This window comes from Amblyraja radiata, chromosome 33, assembly GCF_010909765.2.
Source record: "Amblyraja radiata isolate CabotCenter1 chromosome 33, sAmbRad1.1.pri, whole genome shotgun sequence".
Classification (NCBI taxonomy): domain Eukaryota; kingdom Metazoa; phylum Chordata; class Chondrichthyes; order Rajiformes; family Rajidae; genus Amblyraja; species Amblyraja radiata.
In genome coordinates, this window is record NC_045988.1 from 26799633 (window position 1) to 26812686 (window position 13054).

At 48.4% G+C, this 13054-nt stretch overlaps 1 protein-coding gene across 1 annotated transcript in view; it reads left to right on the forward strand.

The window, feature by feature from the left end:
* The window catches only part of LOC116991181 (solute carrier family 43 member 3-like), a 104242-nt gene extending 94106 nt beyond the window's left edge, over nucleotides 1-10136 (forward strand). The window contains exons 11-12 of the mRNA XM_033049551.1: nucleotides 2786-2909; nucleotides 10038-10136. Of these exons, the coding sequence (XP_032905442.1) occupies nucleotides 2786-2909; nucleotides 10038-10136 (223 nt within the window). The remainder of the gene's footprint in view (nucleotides 1-2785; nucleotides 2910-10037) is intronic.
* The last annotated feature ends 2918 nt before the right edge of the window (nucleotides 10137-13054 follow it).

The following is a 13054-nucleotide window of genomic DNA, read 5'->3' on the forward strand; positions in this document are numbered from 1 at the left end:
ACTAGTGGTTTGCCTCAGGGTTCGGTGCTGGGCCTGTTACTGTTTGTCATCTACATCAATGATTTGGATGAGAACATACAGGGCAAGATTAGCAAGTTTGCTGATGATACAAAAGTTAGTGGTATTGCAGATAGTGAAGATGGATGTGAAAGATTGCAGCAGAATCTTGATCGATTGGCCAGGTGGGCGGAGGAATGGTTCATGGACAGTTCACAGAGAAGTGTGAGGTTGCATTTTGAACAAAGGGCAGGACCTACACAGTGAATGCTCTGCCTCTGGGTAGTGTTGTGGAGCAGAGGGATCTAGGAGTACAGGTGCATGGTTCCTTGAAGGTCGAGTCACAGGTAGGTCAAAAAGGCTTTTGGCACGTTGGCCTTCATCAGTCTGAGTATTGAGTATGGAAGTTGGGTGGTCATGTTGCAATTGTATAAGACGTTGGTGAGACCACATTTAGAATATTGTGTTTAGTTCTTGGCACCATGTTAAAGGAAAGATATTGTCTAACTTGAAAGAGTTTAGAAGAGATTCACGACGATGTTGCCAGGAATAGAAGGTGTGAGCTATAGGGAGAGGTTGAGTAGGCTGGGTCGCTATTGCATGGAGCACAGAAGGATGAGGGGTGATCTTATAGAGGTGTGGAAAATCATGAGGAATAGATCGGGAAGATGCACTGAGTCTTTTGCCCGAGTCACAGAGAAGGGGAATCGAGGTCCAGAAGACATTGGTTCAAGGTGAAGGGGAAAATATTAAATAGGAATTCGAGGGGTAAGCTTTTCACACCAAGGGTGGTGGGTGTATGGAACAAGCTGCCAAGAGATAGTTGAGGCTGGGACTATCCCATCATTTAAGAAACAGTTAGAATGCTACATGGATAGGACAGATTGGAGGGATATGGACCAAGCACAGGCAAGTGGGATTAGTGTAGCTGGGACATTGTTGACATTGTGGGTGAGTTGGGCCGAAGGGCCTGTTTCCACACAGTATCACTCGATAACTCTATGACTGAGATGAATTGGTAGAAGCCTTTACAATTACAACCGTTAAAAGACATTTGGACAAGTACATGATCAGGAAGTGGATAGGGGCAAAATGGAGACCATTAGATTTAACATAGGAGTACACATTGGTCGGCATAGAAGAGTGCTGTATAAATTTTGTAAATTCTGTAAACTAACTTCGTTATTTACCACGTTCCTATCAACTATTGTTGGCTCTATTTCTTTGCTGGACATTTCATTTGTGACGACATTTCATATTTTCTTTCGTCATGGACATGCTTATCCATTTCATGGCAACTTAAAGACGTATGCACGTGCGCTAATGTCATACATGAACTACTCACCCCACCAGGAGAAATTTAAAATAACATGTTCGACGACCTACTCGTGTGTGTATGTGAGAACGTGAGAGGAAACCAGAGCCCTCGGGGATTTCCACGCATTCACACGGAGAAGGTAGAAGCCTCAGAGACCCAGCTTCCGACGTCAGCATCGAACCGAGTCTCTGGAGCTATGATACAATGGCTCTTTCTACAGCGCCACTCTTGCCCTTCCATCGTGAAGAAGTTTGGTAACTTAAGTTTAAGGCACAGTGCTAGAGTAGCGGTAGAGTTGCTACCTTGCAGCCTTGCAGCGCCTGAGACCCGGCTTCGATTCCGACTACGGCCGCTGTCTATATGGTGTTTGTACGTTCTCCCTGAAACCTGCGTGGGTTTCTCAGAGATCTTCAGTTTCCTCCCACACTACAAAGATTTACAGGTTTGTAGGTTAATTGGCTTGGTGTAAGTGTAAATGGTCTCTAGTGTGTGTTAATGTGCGGGGATCGCTGGTCGGTGCAGACTCAGTGGACCGAAGGGCCTGTTTCTGTGCTGTATCCCTAAAAATAAATCTAAAACTAAAAGAGGAACAAGAGGAGGAACCCCACCCCTCAGACCTCTCATTCTTCCAAGCTTCACAAGTCTCACCTTAGAGGTGTAGAATTAGGCCATTCGGCCCATTGAACCTACTCCACAATTCGATCATGCCTGATCTCTACCTCCTAATCTAATTTTCCTGCCTTCCCCCATAATCCTTGACACCCATTCTAATCAAGAATTTGTCTATCTCTGCCTTAAATATATTCACAGACTTGGCCTTCACAGTTCGCTGTGGCAATGAGTTCCATAGATTAACTGCCCGCTGACTAAAGAAATTCCTCCTCACCTACTTTCTAAAAGCGCCCTTTCATTCTGTGGCTTTGACCACTGGACCTAGACTCTCCCAAGTGAATCATACTTTCCATATCCACTCTATGCCTTTCATTATTCTGTAAGTTTCAATGAGGTCCCCCCTCAACCTTCTAAACTCCAGCGAGTAGAGGCCCAGTGCTGTCATGTGCTCATCATATGCTAACCCACTCATTGACTGGAATAATTCTTGTAAACCTCCTCTGTATGCACTCCAGAGCCAGCACATCCTTCCTCAGATATGGGGCCTGAATTTGCTCACAGCTTGTGGATATAATGCTATTTACGTACAAAACACTTTATTTAACATTTCAAATGCCCAGTTGATTTCAAAGGGAACCAGGAAATGCAGGCATGATGAGTTTAAAAGGAGCGCGGGTAATGGGGCTCCAAATATCTTAAAGGGAGCATGAGGAACAGTTGAGGTAGTCGACGAACAATGGACTTTTTTGAAATGTTGGGCTGGGGATCATCTTAGTTTACTTTAGTTTAGAGACAGTTTAGTTTAGAGATACAATGAGGGCTAATCGCTGTCCCCTGCTCACCCTCCTCTCACATCAGGTTTCCCGCGTGCCACTTCGGGAAGCTTTACGGAGTAACGCAAGCTCTGGCCGGAGTCGTCTCCCTTCTCCAGTATCCGTGCGCCATCCTCGTCAGCGGACCTTTGCGGGGTGACCCATTGTACGTAAGTATCGGAAAATCCACATTACGCAATCTGTAGAGAAACGGACTTAGAAATGTTCCCCAGACAGCCCTGTGCCCAGCAACCCTCTATCCCAAATCCCATAATCGAAGAAACGCGAGTAATGTCACGTTATCCCATCATTGATACAACTTGGACAATCTAGCATGCTATATTTGGTAGATCCCGACTAACCCACAAGTCAGTGCCGACCATCAAACAAACATTTACACTAACGGAGTATCAATCTTCCTCAGATTCCTTCATAGATTCTCCCAAACACACATTTTGCAGCGCATGATGTTGGTGTCTGGGAGGAAACAGGGGCATGTGGGGAAAACCCACGATAGAACGTGCAATCGTCACAGACAGAGCTGGAGCTCAAATTCAAGCCCAGGTCTCTGGCGCTGTCAGTCAACGGCGCAACTATCTGAGCCACTGTACCGCCCTCTGACGGAATGAAAATAGTTAGTGGAGGCAATCGAAGTTTCATATTCAAAACACTTCCGATGAATTCTCCCAAACGAGTATACGGTGCTTCGATATGCTGCGGGGGTGGGTTGCTACTGGCGATGATTTGTCATGGATTAAGAATTGAACATCGAGTTGCGATCTGATAAACCAGGGATGACAGACACGTAATGAAGACGGGAATAGAGGGTTATGGACTACGGATGGGAAGATAGGATTAGTTTCAACCCCCCCCCCCCCCCCCCCCCCCCACATATATGGGGGGGGGGGGCTTTCTGGAGCTTCATACCATTTCATGCATGGTGAAACCACCATAAAACCACACAAAACACCAAACTCAGTTCAGTAGACATTCCGTGTGTTCAGTTGATTCACAGCTCAGACAGAGTCCTGACCTCCCCGTTCCCCATCATGCAGAGACTGAGCCAAACCCACACTTCCGGGTTTTATAACCCCTCCCCCTACCACCGGAAAAGGTGTGGCTTTCAGGGCGTGATTGACAGGAGAGAGATTCTCAACATTTTTAAAACACTAATAACACTTTCATTGTTCATTGATGGGAAGAATTCTCTGCACCTGCTCAGCGGAGGGGGGACTGAGTAAGATGGCCAAAAATCACAGCCGTAAGTGGTAGCGTTTTATCTAAAATCAATATACAGTGCAAACAGGAAATAAGTGCATTTGCAGTAGTGCCTTTTAGCTTCAAGCCAAAGCACCCAAGCCACCATTTGCAGTAGGTAGTGCCTTTCAACTTCAAGCAAAACACCCAAGCCACCATTTGCAGCAAGTAGTGCCTTTCAACTTCATGTCACCATTTGCAGTAAGTAGTGCCTTTCAAATTCAAGCCAAAGCACCCAAGCCACCATTTGCAGTAAGTAGTGCCTTTCAACTTCAAGCAAAGCACCCAAGCCACCATTTGCAGTAAGTAGTGCCTTTCAACTTCAAGCAAAGCACCCAAGCTACCATTTGCAGTAAGTGGTGCCTTTCAACTTCAAGCCAAAGCACCCAAACAACCGTTTGCAGGCAGTGCCTTTTTACTTCAAATAACCCATATTTTCATTTTCAAACCACATTAAGGGTACTCACGGTTGTGTAGACATTTGTTCAGTGTTATTCAGAGCTCAGAGAGGCATGACCCTTGACTTCATCCATCTTGCAGAGACTGAGTGAGGCACACCACTTCCTGATTTTAGTCCCTCCACCTCCCTCCAGCAGGGGCAGCAGAGGGAATGGTGAATTTAAAAAACCCCATTAATATTTCTCTGATTTGTGATCGATGGGAAAAATCCTCTGCACCCGTAAGGCGGAGGGGGACTCTGAGTGAGATGGTCAAAAATGACGGCCGTAGGTGGCGGCGTTCTGTCGGAAATCGCAGCAATGGGCCAAAAGCGGTCAAGATCAGAGTTTTAGTAATATATATATATGGGGGGTTGAAATATCATCGAAATATGCACATACACACACGCACACACTAGACCAAGTGCAGACCCGTTGGGTCTGTTCCCCCAACGTGCAGTTGAGGGGGGGGGGGCATTGGGCGTCACACACATTAACCACCCACACACACCAACTACCCCACCGCACACACGGTAACTACCCCCCTTGTTAATATATTAATATTATTAATTTGCTCCTTTTACCCCATAATCGCCCTATTTACTGACGCATAACACCCAACTCGCAGGTGCGTCTAGAGAGGGGGTGGGGGGTGGAGAGTGAGGGCAGAGAGAGAAGGGGGGGGGGGAGGGGGAGGCAGGGGGGAGAGGGGGACGGGAGGGTGGGGGAAATGGGGAGGGGGGAGAGGGAGAGAGAGAGGTGGGGGAGAGGGGTATAGGGCGGAACTGAACTCGGTGAGCAGGCGGGTCGGACGGAGGAACGGATGAATTGCAGGTTTACTAGAGGGAGTAATGCCCCGCACGACATTAACTGCTGCCGCCATGTTCAAGCCGGTGACCGGCTGTGACCTCCCAATCTGCAGAGCATTTTGAGAATTGGGGGGGGGGGGGGGGTTGCAGTGTACGGGCAGGCGGGCGGGCTGGAGTCCAGCAGTGCCTATTGTAGCAGTTCTGGCAACAGCCGGCGTTCTGCTCTGTCTGCGGGGAGAGGGCGAGTGGGGTTGAAGAGGAAGGAGAGGATGGGGAGAGAGGTGAAGGGGGGGGGGGGGGGGGGGGGAGGGGGGTTGGAGTTGGCGCTCACTCCAGCTCCAGGCTTTGCTCGAGCCCAGGCAGCAGCATGGACTGGAGGGGGGCCACGGGCGGGGATAGACCTGAGGATGCCGAGCGACGCGGCGGGCGGTCGTCGAACCGGGCTTTGCCCGCGGCGGCAGTCTCCGGAGTGGGAGAGAGGGCAGAGACAGAGAGAAGGGGGAGACAGATGGCGGTCGTGGGGCGGCTTATTTTGGCTGTTTTTAAATGGCGTCTTTGAGGCGAGAGGCGGGAGCCAGCAGCCGTTATGGTCGCTGGCCAGCGGGACGCGACAAAATGAGTGCGGGGAGGGGGGGGTGTATGATTTTATTTTTTTAAATGGTAGATAAAAAGAAAAAATGGTTTGAGGAGTGCAAAATCAGATGTAAAATTAATGAGCTAGCGACATGGAAAAAATGACGGAGCGCTGGCGTAGCATGGAATCAAAGGCCCAAAATACAGCCAGGCAGAAACACACACACACACACACAGCCACAGTTTTAAATATAGGTAGATAGATATTTATAGAGAGAGAGGGACAAATATATCTATCTATCTATCTCTATCGCTCTCTCGTTCTCTCTCTCTCTCTCTCTCCCCCCCCCCCCCTCTCCTGTGAGGAGGATGCTATGAGGATGCAGGGCGACTTTAGCAGATTGGGTGAGTGGGCAGATGCATGGCAGATGCGGTTTAATGTGGATAAATGTGAGGTTATCCACTTTGGTGGTAAAAACAGGAAGGCAGATTATTATCTGAATGGTGTCAAGTTAGGAAAAGGGGAAGAACAACGAGATCTGGGTGTCCTTGTTCATCAGTCACTGAAAATAAGGGTACCCGGACGTGGTGCCGACAGACAAGAGGCCGAAGCAAAGAAGTCGAAGCCAAAGAACGGAATGGAAACGAGGCCGAAACGACAATAAACCAAAAGAGTCCGAAGATGAAACGCCTACTAACCGAAACGATGGGACACCTAAAAGCAAACTTACCGAATGTCCGCTCTGTCGAAACGCCACCTGCCCGAAAGGCGGCATCGCCTTCAGGCCAAAGGACCGACTGCCGCTCAACAGAAAAGTCCAATAACGGACTTGACGTTGCCGGGCGGCGGGATCTTGTCAGCGATTGGTCCAGACCCCCGCGTCCATCACATCACTGTGGAGGCATGAAAATTGTCCCAAACCTCCGCTCCACCGACCCACAGCCCGCAGGAGAGTGGGGGCAGTCCCGTGGGAGAGTGGGGGCTGTCCCGAGCGATGCACACCTTCAGTCGCTTTCAACTTGGTGCTTGGGTTCAGATTACCGAGTCACCTATGGCTTGTGTGGGAAAATGAACCTCACGCTCCCGTCTCCCCCTTCTCTCTCCCCTCTTCTCTCTCCCCCCTCTCCTCCTCTCTCTCCCCTCTTCTCTCTCGTCTTCTCCTCTCGCTCCCCCCATCCCCTCTCTCCCTCCTCCGTCTCCACCCGCGGGAGGGTCCGAGAGAGAAGGGGGAGAGAAGAAGAGTGGAGAGAGAGGAGGAGAGAGAGAAGAGGTGAGAGAGAGAGAAGAGGTGAGAGAGAGAGAGAAGAGGGGAGAGAGAGAAGAGGGGAGAGAGAAGGGGGGAGAGGATGGGGGAGGGAGGGGGTGGGAGAGGAGGGTGGGGAGAGGATGGGGGAGAGAGAAGGGGATACGGGAGCGTGACTGGGCAATCTGAACCCAAGCACCAAGTTGAAAGCGGCCAAAGGTGTAAGGATAGCTCATAGCAAAAGGATTTGAGTATAGGAGCAGGGAGGTTCTACTGCAGTTGTACAGGGTCTTGGTGAGACCACACCTGGAGTATTGCGTACAGTTTTGGTCGCCAAATCTGAGGAAGGACATTATTGCCATAGAGGGAGTGCAGAGAAGGTTCACCAGACTGATTCATGGGATGTCTGGACTTTCATATGAAGAAAGACTGGAATAGACTCGGCTTGTACTCGCTAGAATTTAGGAGATTGAGGGGGGATCTTATAGAAACTTAGAAAATTCTTAAGGGGTTGGACAGGCTAGATGCAGGAAGATTGTTCCCGATATTGGGGAAGTCCAGGACAAGGGATCACAGCTTAAGGATAGAGGGGAAATCCTTTAGGACCGAGATGAGAAAAACATTTTTCACACAGAGAATGGAGAATCTCTGGAACTCTGCCACAGAAGGTCGTTGAGGCCAGTTGATTGGCTATATTTCAGAGGGAGTTAGATGTGGCCCTTGTGGCTAAAGAGATCAGGGGGTATGGAGAGAAGGCAGGTACGGGATGATCAGCCATGATCATATTGAATGGCTCGAAGGGCAGAATGGCCTACTCCTGCACCTATTTTCTATGTTTCTATCCCTCGGGACAGTCCCCACTCTCCCACGGCCACCCTCCGCGGGCTGTGGGTCAGGTGGAGCGGTGGTTTGGGACAATGTTCATGCTTCACAGTGATGTGATGGACACGGGGGTCTGGACCAATCTCTGACAATTCGCGCCCCCCGGCAACGTTAAGTCCGTTATTGGAAGTTTCTGTTGAGCGGCAGTCGGTCCTTTGGCCTGTAGGCGACGCCGCCTTTCGGGTAGGTGGCGTTTCGACAGAGCGGCCATTCGGTAAGTTTGCTTTTAGGCGACGCAGCTTTTCGGTTCCTTGGGTTTTAGGCGTCCCGCCCTTTCAGTTAGTTTGCATTTAGGCGTCCCATCCTTTCGGTTAATAGGCGTTTCGTCTTCGGACTCTTTCGGTTTATTGTCGTTTCGGCCTCGTTTCCATTCCGTTCTTTGGCTTTGACTTCTTTGCTTCGGCCTCTCGTCCGTCGTCGCCACGTTCGCACACGAAAATAAGCATGCAGGTCTAGCAGGCAGTGAAGAAAGCTAATGGCATGTTGGCCTTCATAACAAGAGGAGTTGAGTATATGAGCAAAGAGATCCTTCTACAGTTGTACAGGACCCTAGTGAGACCACACCTGGAGTGTAGTGTGCAGTTTTGGTCTTCAAATTTGAGGAAGGACATTCTTGTTATTGACGGAGTGCAGCGTAGGTTCACCAGGTTAATTCCCCGAACTGTAATATGTGCAAAGAATGGAGCGACTGGGCTTGTATATACTGGCATTTAGAAGGATGACAGGGGATCTTATTGAAACATTAAAGATTATTAAGAGATTGGTCACGCTAGAGGCAGGAAATATGTTCCCGATGTTGGGAGGGTCCAGAACCAGGGGCCACAGTTTAAGAATATGAGGTAGGTCATTTAGAACGGAGATGAGGAAAACGTTTTCACCCAGAGAGCTGTGAAACTGGAATTCTCTGCCGAAGGCAGTGGAGGCCAATTTTCTGGATGGTTTCAAGAGAGATATAGATGGAACTCTTAAAGATAGCGAAGTCAAGGGAGATGGGTGGAAGGCAGGAATGGGGTTCTGATTGTGGATAATCAGCCATGATCACAGTGAATGGCGGTGCTGGCTCGAAGGGCCGAATGGCCTACTCCTGCACTCTAAAATGTCACTAAAATTCCCTTTGTTCGACCCAACATACTCCTCCCTCACTTCACCCCTCGTCCCCACTGTTGGAAACTAACTTGTTTCAACTGTATTCCCAGGTTCTTTCCAGGCCACTTCATCAAAACGGTTGAAATAGGTTTGTTTCGAAACTAAACGAAACTAAACTAATTAAACTAAACTAAACTATTGGAACCTAACTTCTTTCAGCTGTATTCTCAGTTTCGATGAATATATGAAGGAACTGCAGATGCAAGTTTACACCAAAGATAGGCACAAAATGCTGGAGTAACTGCGGGACAGGCAGCATCTCTGGATAGAAGGAATGGATGATGTTTCGGCGTTTCCGATGAAGTGTCCTGGACCCATAACGACCACTGTTTCTCTCTCCGATATGCTGTCTGACTTGCTGTACGTTTCCAAGATTCTCTGATTTTTCTCAGTTTCCTGTTTGTTTTCCCCCCTCATGAGCCGAGTAATCAGACGGCTTAGTAACCCTCGGCCTTATCCTCACAGCCAGGTTTCGCTTGTCATAGCTATCTCGCACCGCCCATTCCACAATTTAAATCCAAATTACATAATTCCGTTTATCTGCCCATGGCGTTGCCGGATCTTCAGTGATTCCACCATTTGCCAGTCTCTTTCAGATTTCCAGAATCTGCAAAAGTTTTTTTTTTAATTCTAGGATATACTTGGTTCCAGGTATTACGTGTAGGGATCTTGAACGTAGTTTAGATATGCCGATTATGTTTTCACCGACTGATGGCAACGTAGGAAACATAATAACTAGCGGCCAATGGCATCTGAGGCTGAGGTGAGCAGAAATATGTTCACTCAAAGAGCGAAGTACTGTTAGAACCCCGGGAAACATCTGAAATACAGTTTTGTCGGACAAGTGAAGAAAATGACGCTAAACCTGATGAAGTCTAAAAGGTCCGAATGGACAACTCCGGCTGCCAATTGCCAACCATTCTCTACCTTGTTATGTTTCTATCTGACAGCTTAACTTAGGGGTTCTCGTCCTGGTGACGTTGGCCTTCGCCCATCCACTCATCGTCCACTTTTGGTGTCGAAGGGAGAGATTGAAGAGATCTCAGTGAGGCGGAGAGACGCACACGAAGAAACATACGTCTGGCCTAGGGTTCGGAGACAATGGGCTCTACTCATGGACACTCTGGGTTCAGTTGTAGATGCTTGCGCTGCAGCGTTGGCAAGTGTCGACGTACAAATGGGGCTTGTGGTCGGAGAAGGGTAAGTTAGCACGACTTGGTGGGAGAGGTGTGAGACAGAGGGAGTTGTGGTAGGGACGGGGTTGAAAGGAAGGAGCTGTAGACGAAAAGATTGACTTAGTCCAAGCGGTGGGAAAGCCGCGACGCCAGTGGGCTCATGTGGAGGAGATATGTGATCGATGGAGTTTCTTGCGGGGTTAGAGCAGTAGACGATAGTAATAAAACGACAGGATGAGTGGGAGCACGTGGAGTAATGTGTGAAGAATCGGAATGGATGAGAAGTCGTGTGTTTAGTGGGGACAGTATGGGATCAGTTGCGGGAAGTGTGGGAGCCGGTGTGGGGAGTGGGAATCAGTAGGAGCGGGTGGAGTAAGTGTGGGATCAGTGAGAGCGACCCGTGGGGTAACTATTGGATCAGGAGGGACTGCTGGGGAGCTGTGAAGTTAGTGGGCGCTCGTGCAGAAATGAGGCTTTAATGAGGGCTGGTGAGGATGCGTGTAATTGGAGGGGAAGGGGTCTGATAGGAAGCTGTGTGGTAAGTGCGAGCAGGTGGGAAGGTGTGGGATCAGTAGATGGGTATACTGGGTGGGGGGGTGGGGGGAGAAGTGGTGTGTGTGGAATGCGGGGGAAGATATATCACCTTTGGTCCTAATAAGGTCACATAGTCACAGATCTACTCAGCACAGAAACTGACCCCTCGGTCCAACTCACCCACGTTGAGCAATGTGTGAGATAAGGTGACCCCACTTGTCCTCGTTTGCCCCATGCCCTTCAGAATGTTTACTATCCATGTAACTGTCTAGATGTCAATTGTTCGAATGTTACCTAACCCCGGCACTTCCGATTCTCTACCAGGGCCACAACAATTATTTCCCTTGCCTCCCACGACGTCAGAGCTTGCATCCACTCATGCCCGGCAATTCATCAACTTCAAGAGCGGTAACATCTCTTCCTTCCCAATGTCTCGATAGCTCAGGAAAATTCTGCTCCTTAATAGATTCAAGCTCCACACAAAGTTGATCACTTCGAGCCCCCTTTTCCCACGTTAATGTTTGCTTCAAATATATTCATAGAATCCATTCAGCCCTTCAGGCCAGCACCGCCATTCAATGTGATCATGGCTGATCATCCACAATCAGTACCCCGTTCCTGCCTTCTCCCCATATCCTCTGAATCCGCTATCTTCAAGAGCCCTATCTAGCTCTCTCTTGAAAGTACCCAGAGAACCGGCCTCCACCGGCAGAGAGTTCCACAGACTCACAAGTCTCAGTGTGAAAAAGTGTTTCCTCATTTCCGCTCTGAATGGCTTACCCCTTTCTTAAACAGTGGCCTCTGGTTCTGGACTCCCCCAACATCGGGAACACGTTTCCTGCCTCTGGCGTGAAGAAACCCTTAATAATCTAATATTTTTCAATAAATTACCCTCTCATCCTTCTAAATTCCAGAGTATACAAACCCAACCGTTCCATTCTCTCAGCATATGACAGGCTCGCTATCGCGGGAGTTAAACTTGTGAACCTACATTGCGCTCCCTCAATAGCAAGACTGTCCTTCCTCAAATTTAGAGACCAAAACTGCGCACAATACTCCAGGTGTGGTCTCACTAGGGCCTGTACAACTGCAGAAGGACCTCTTTGCTCCTAGACTCAACTCCTCTTGTTATGAAGGCCAACATGCCATTCGGTTTCTTCACTGCCTGCTCTACCTGCATGCTTACTTTCATTGACTGATGAACAAGGACCACCCCCTAATCCCGTTGTACTTTCCCTTTTTCCAACGAGACCATTTAGGTAATACTCTTATTTCCTGTTTTTGCTACCAAAGTGGATAACCTTACATGTATCCACATTAAACTGCATCTGCCATGCACCTGCCCACTCACCCAACCTGTCCAAGTCACCCTGCATTCTCATAGCATCCTCCTCACAGTTCACACTGCCACCCAGCTTTGTGTCATCTGCAAATTTGCTAATGTTAGGATTCTCTTTTGTCTTAACTGTCAGGGATATCACATTAGCCCGTTACCCTCCCAATTTCATTACCAAGGGCATGCATCCTTTTGTACTCTTCAATGAATTGGATTGATGGCAGCGACTTATACCTGACACGTTTTCTATAGCCAGAATCTCAATATCCCTCGCCAATCAGGGTTTTGTGAGCAGACCATTCGCCCTACCAGTAAACTGAGTCCATAACGTATCCGTATCGCACTTTGAAACCCATTTACCAAAGTTCCCCTTATCAATATCAGCCTCACAATCAAATATTGCAAGCTCCTGTAATGCCATCAAAGTTAATTTTGCACAATTTAGGACTTTCATTAGTGGATCAGTGTTACATTTTCTCATAATTATTGAACAACCAATAGAGTATGTCGACTGAATGCGAACCCTACACGTCTCACGTTATGTGTTGTACCACCAATACTCTAATACATTAATTACGTTCATGGTTAACGTTATATTATTTCACAATGATTTGGAAGAACTCAGTCGGACGTACAATTATTTGTATTTCTCAATCCTGACATCCGTTCTGGTTTCTGCTGGACGTAAAATTGGTAATCGTCAACTGTCAGTTAAACAAAGGCTGGTGATTTTAGGGTGCGGTCGTGTAGTCTGCGTTTATAGCAGATAAGTTCATTCATGCAAAGCGCCGTTAGGGACGAAGGTCGTGGAGAGAGTCGTGGACGATGGTTCAGATAGAGACTGGACGCGCGGGCAATGCTCACAGTTCACGCAGTTCGGCAGCGAACAGTGCGAATAATAATCAGGGCGAAGTCCATCATT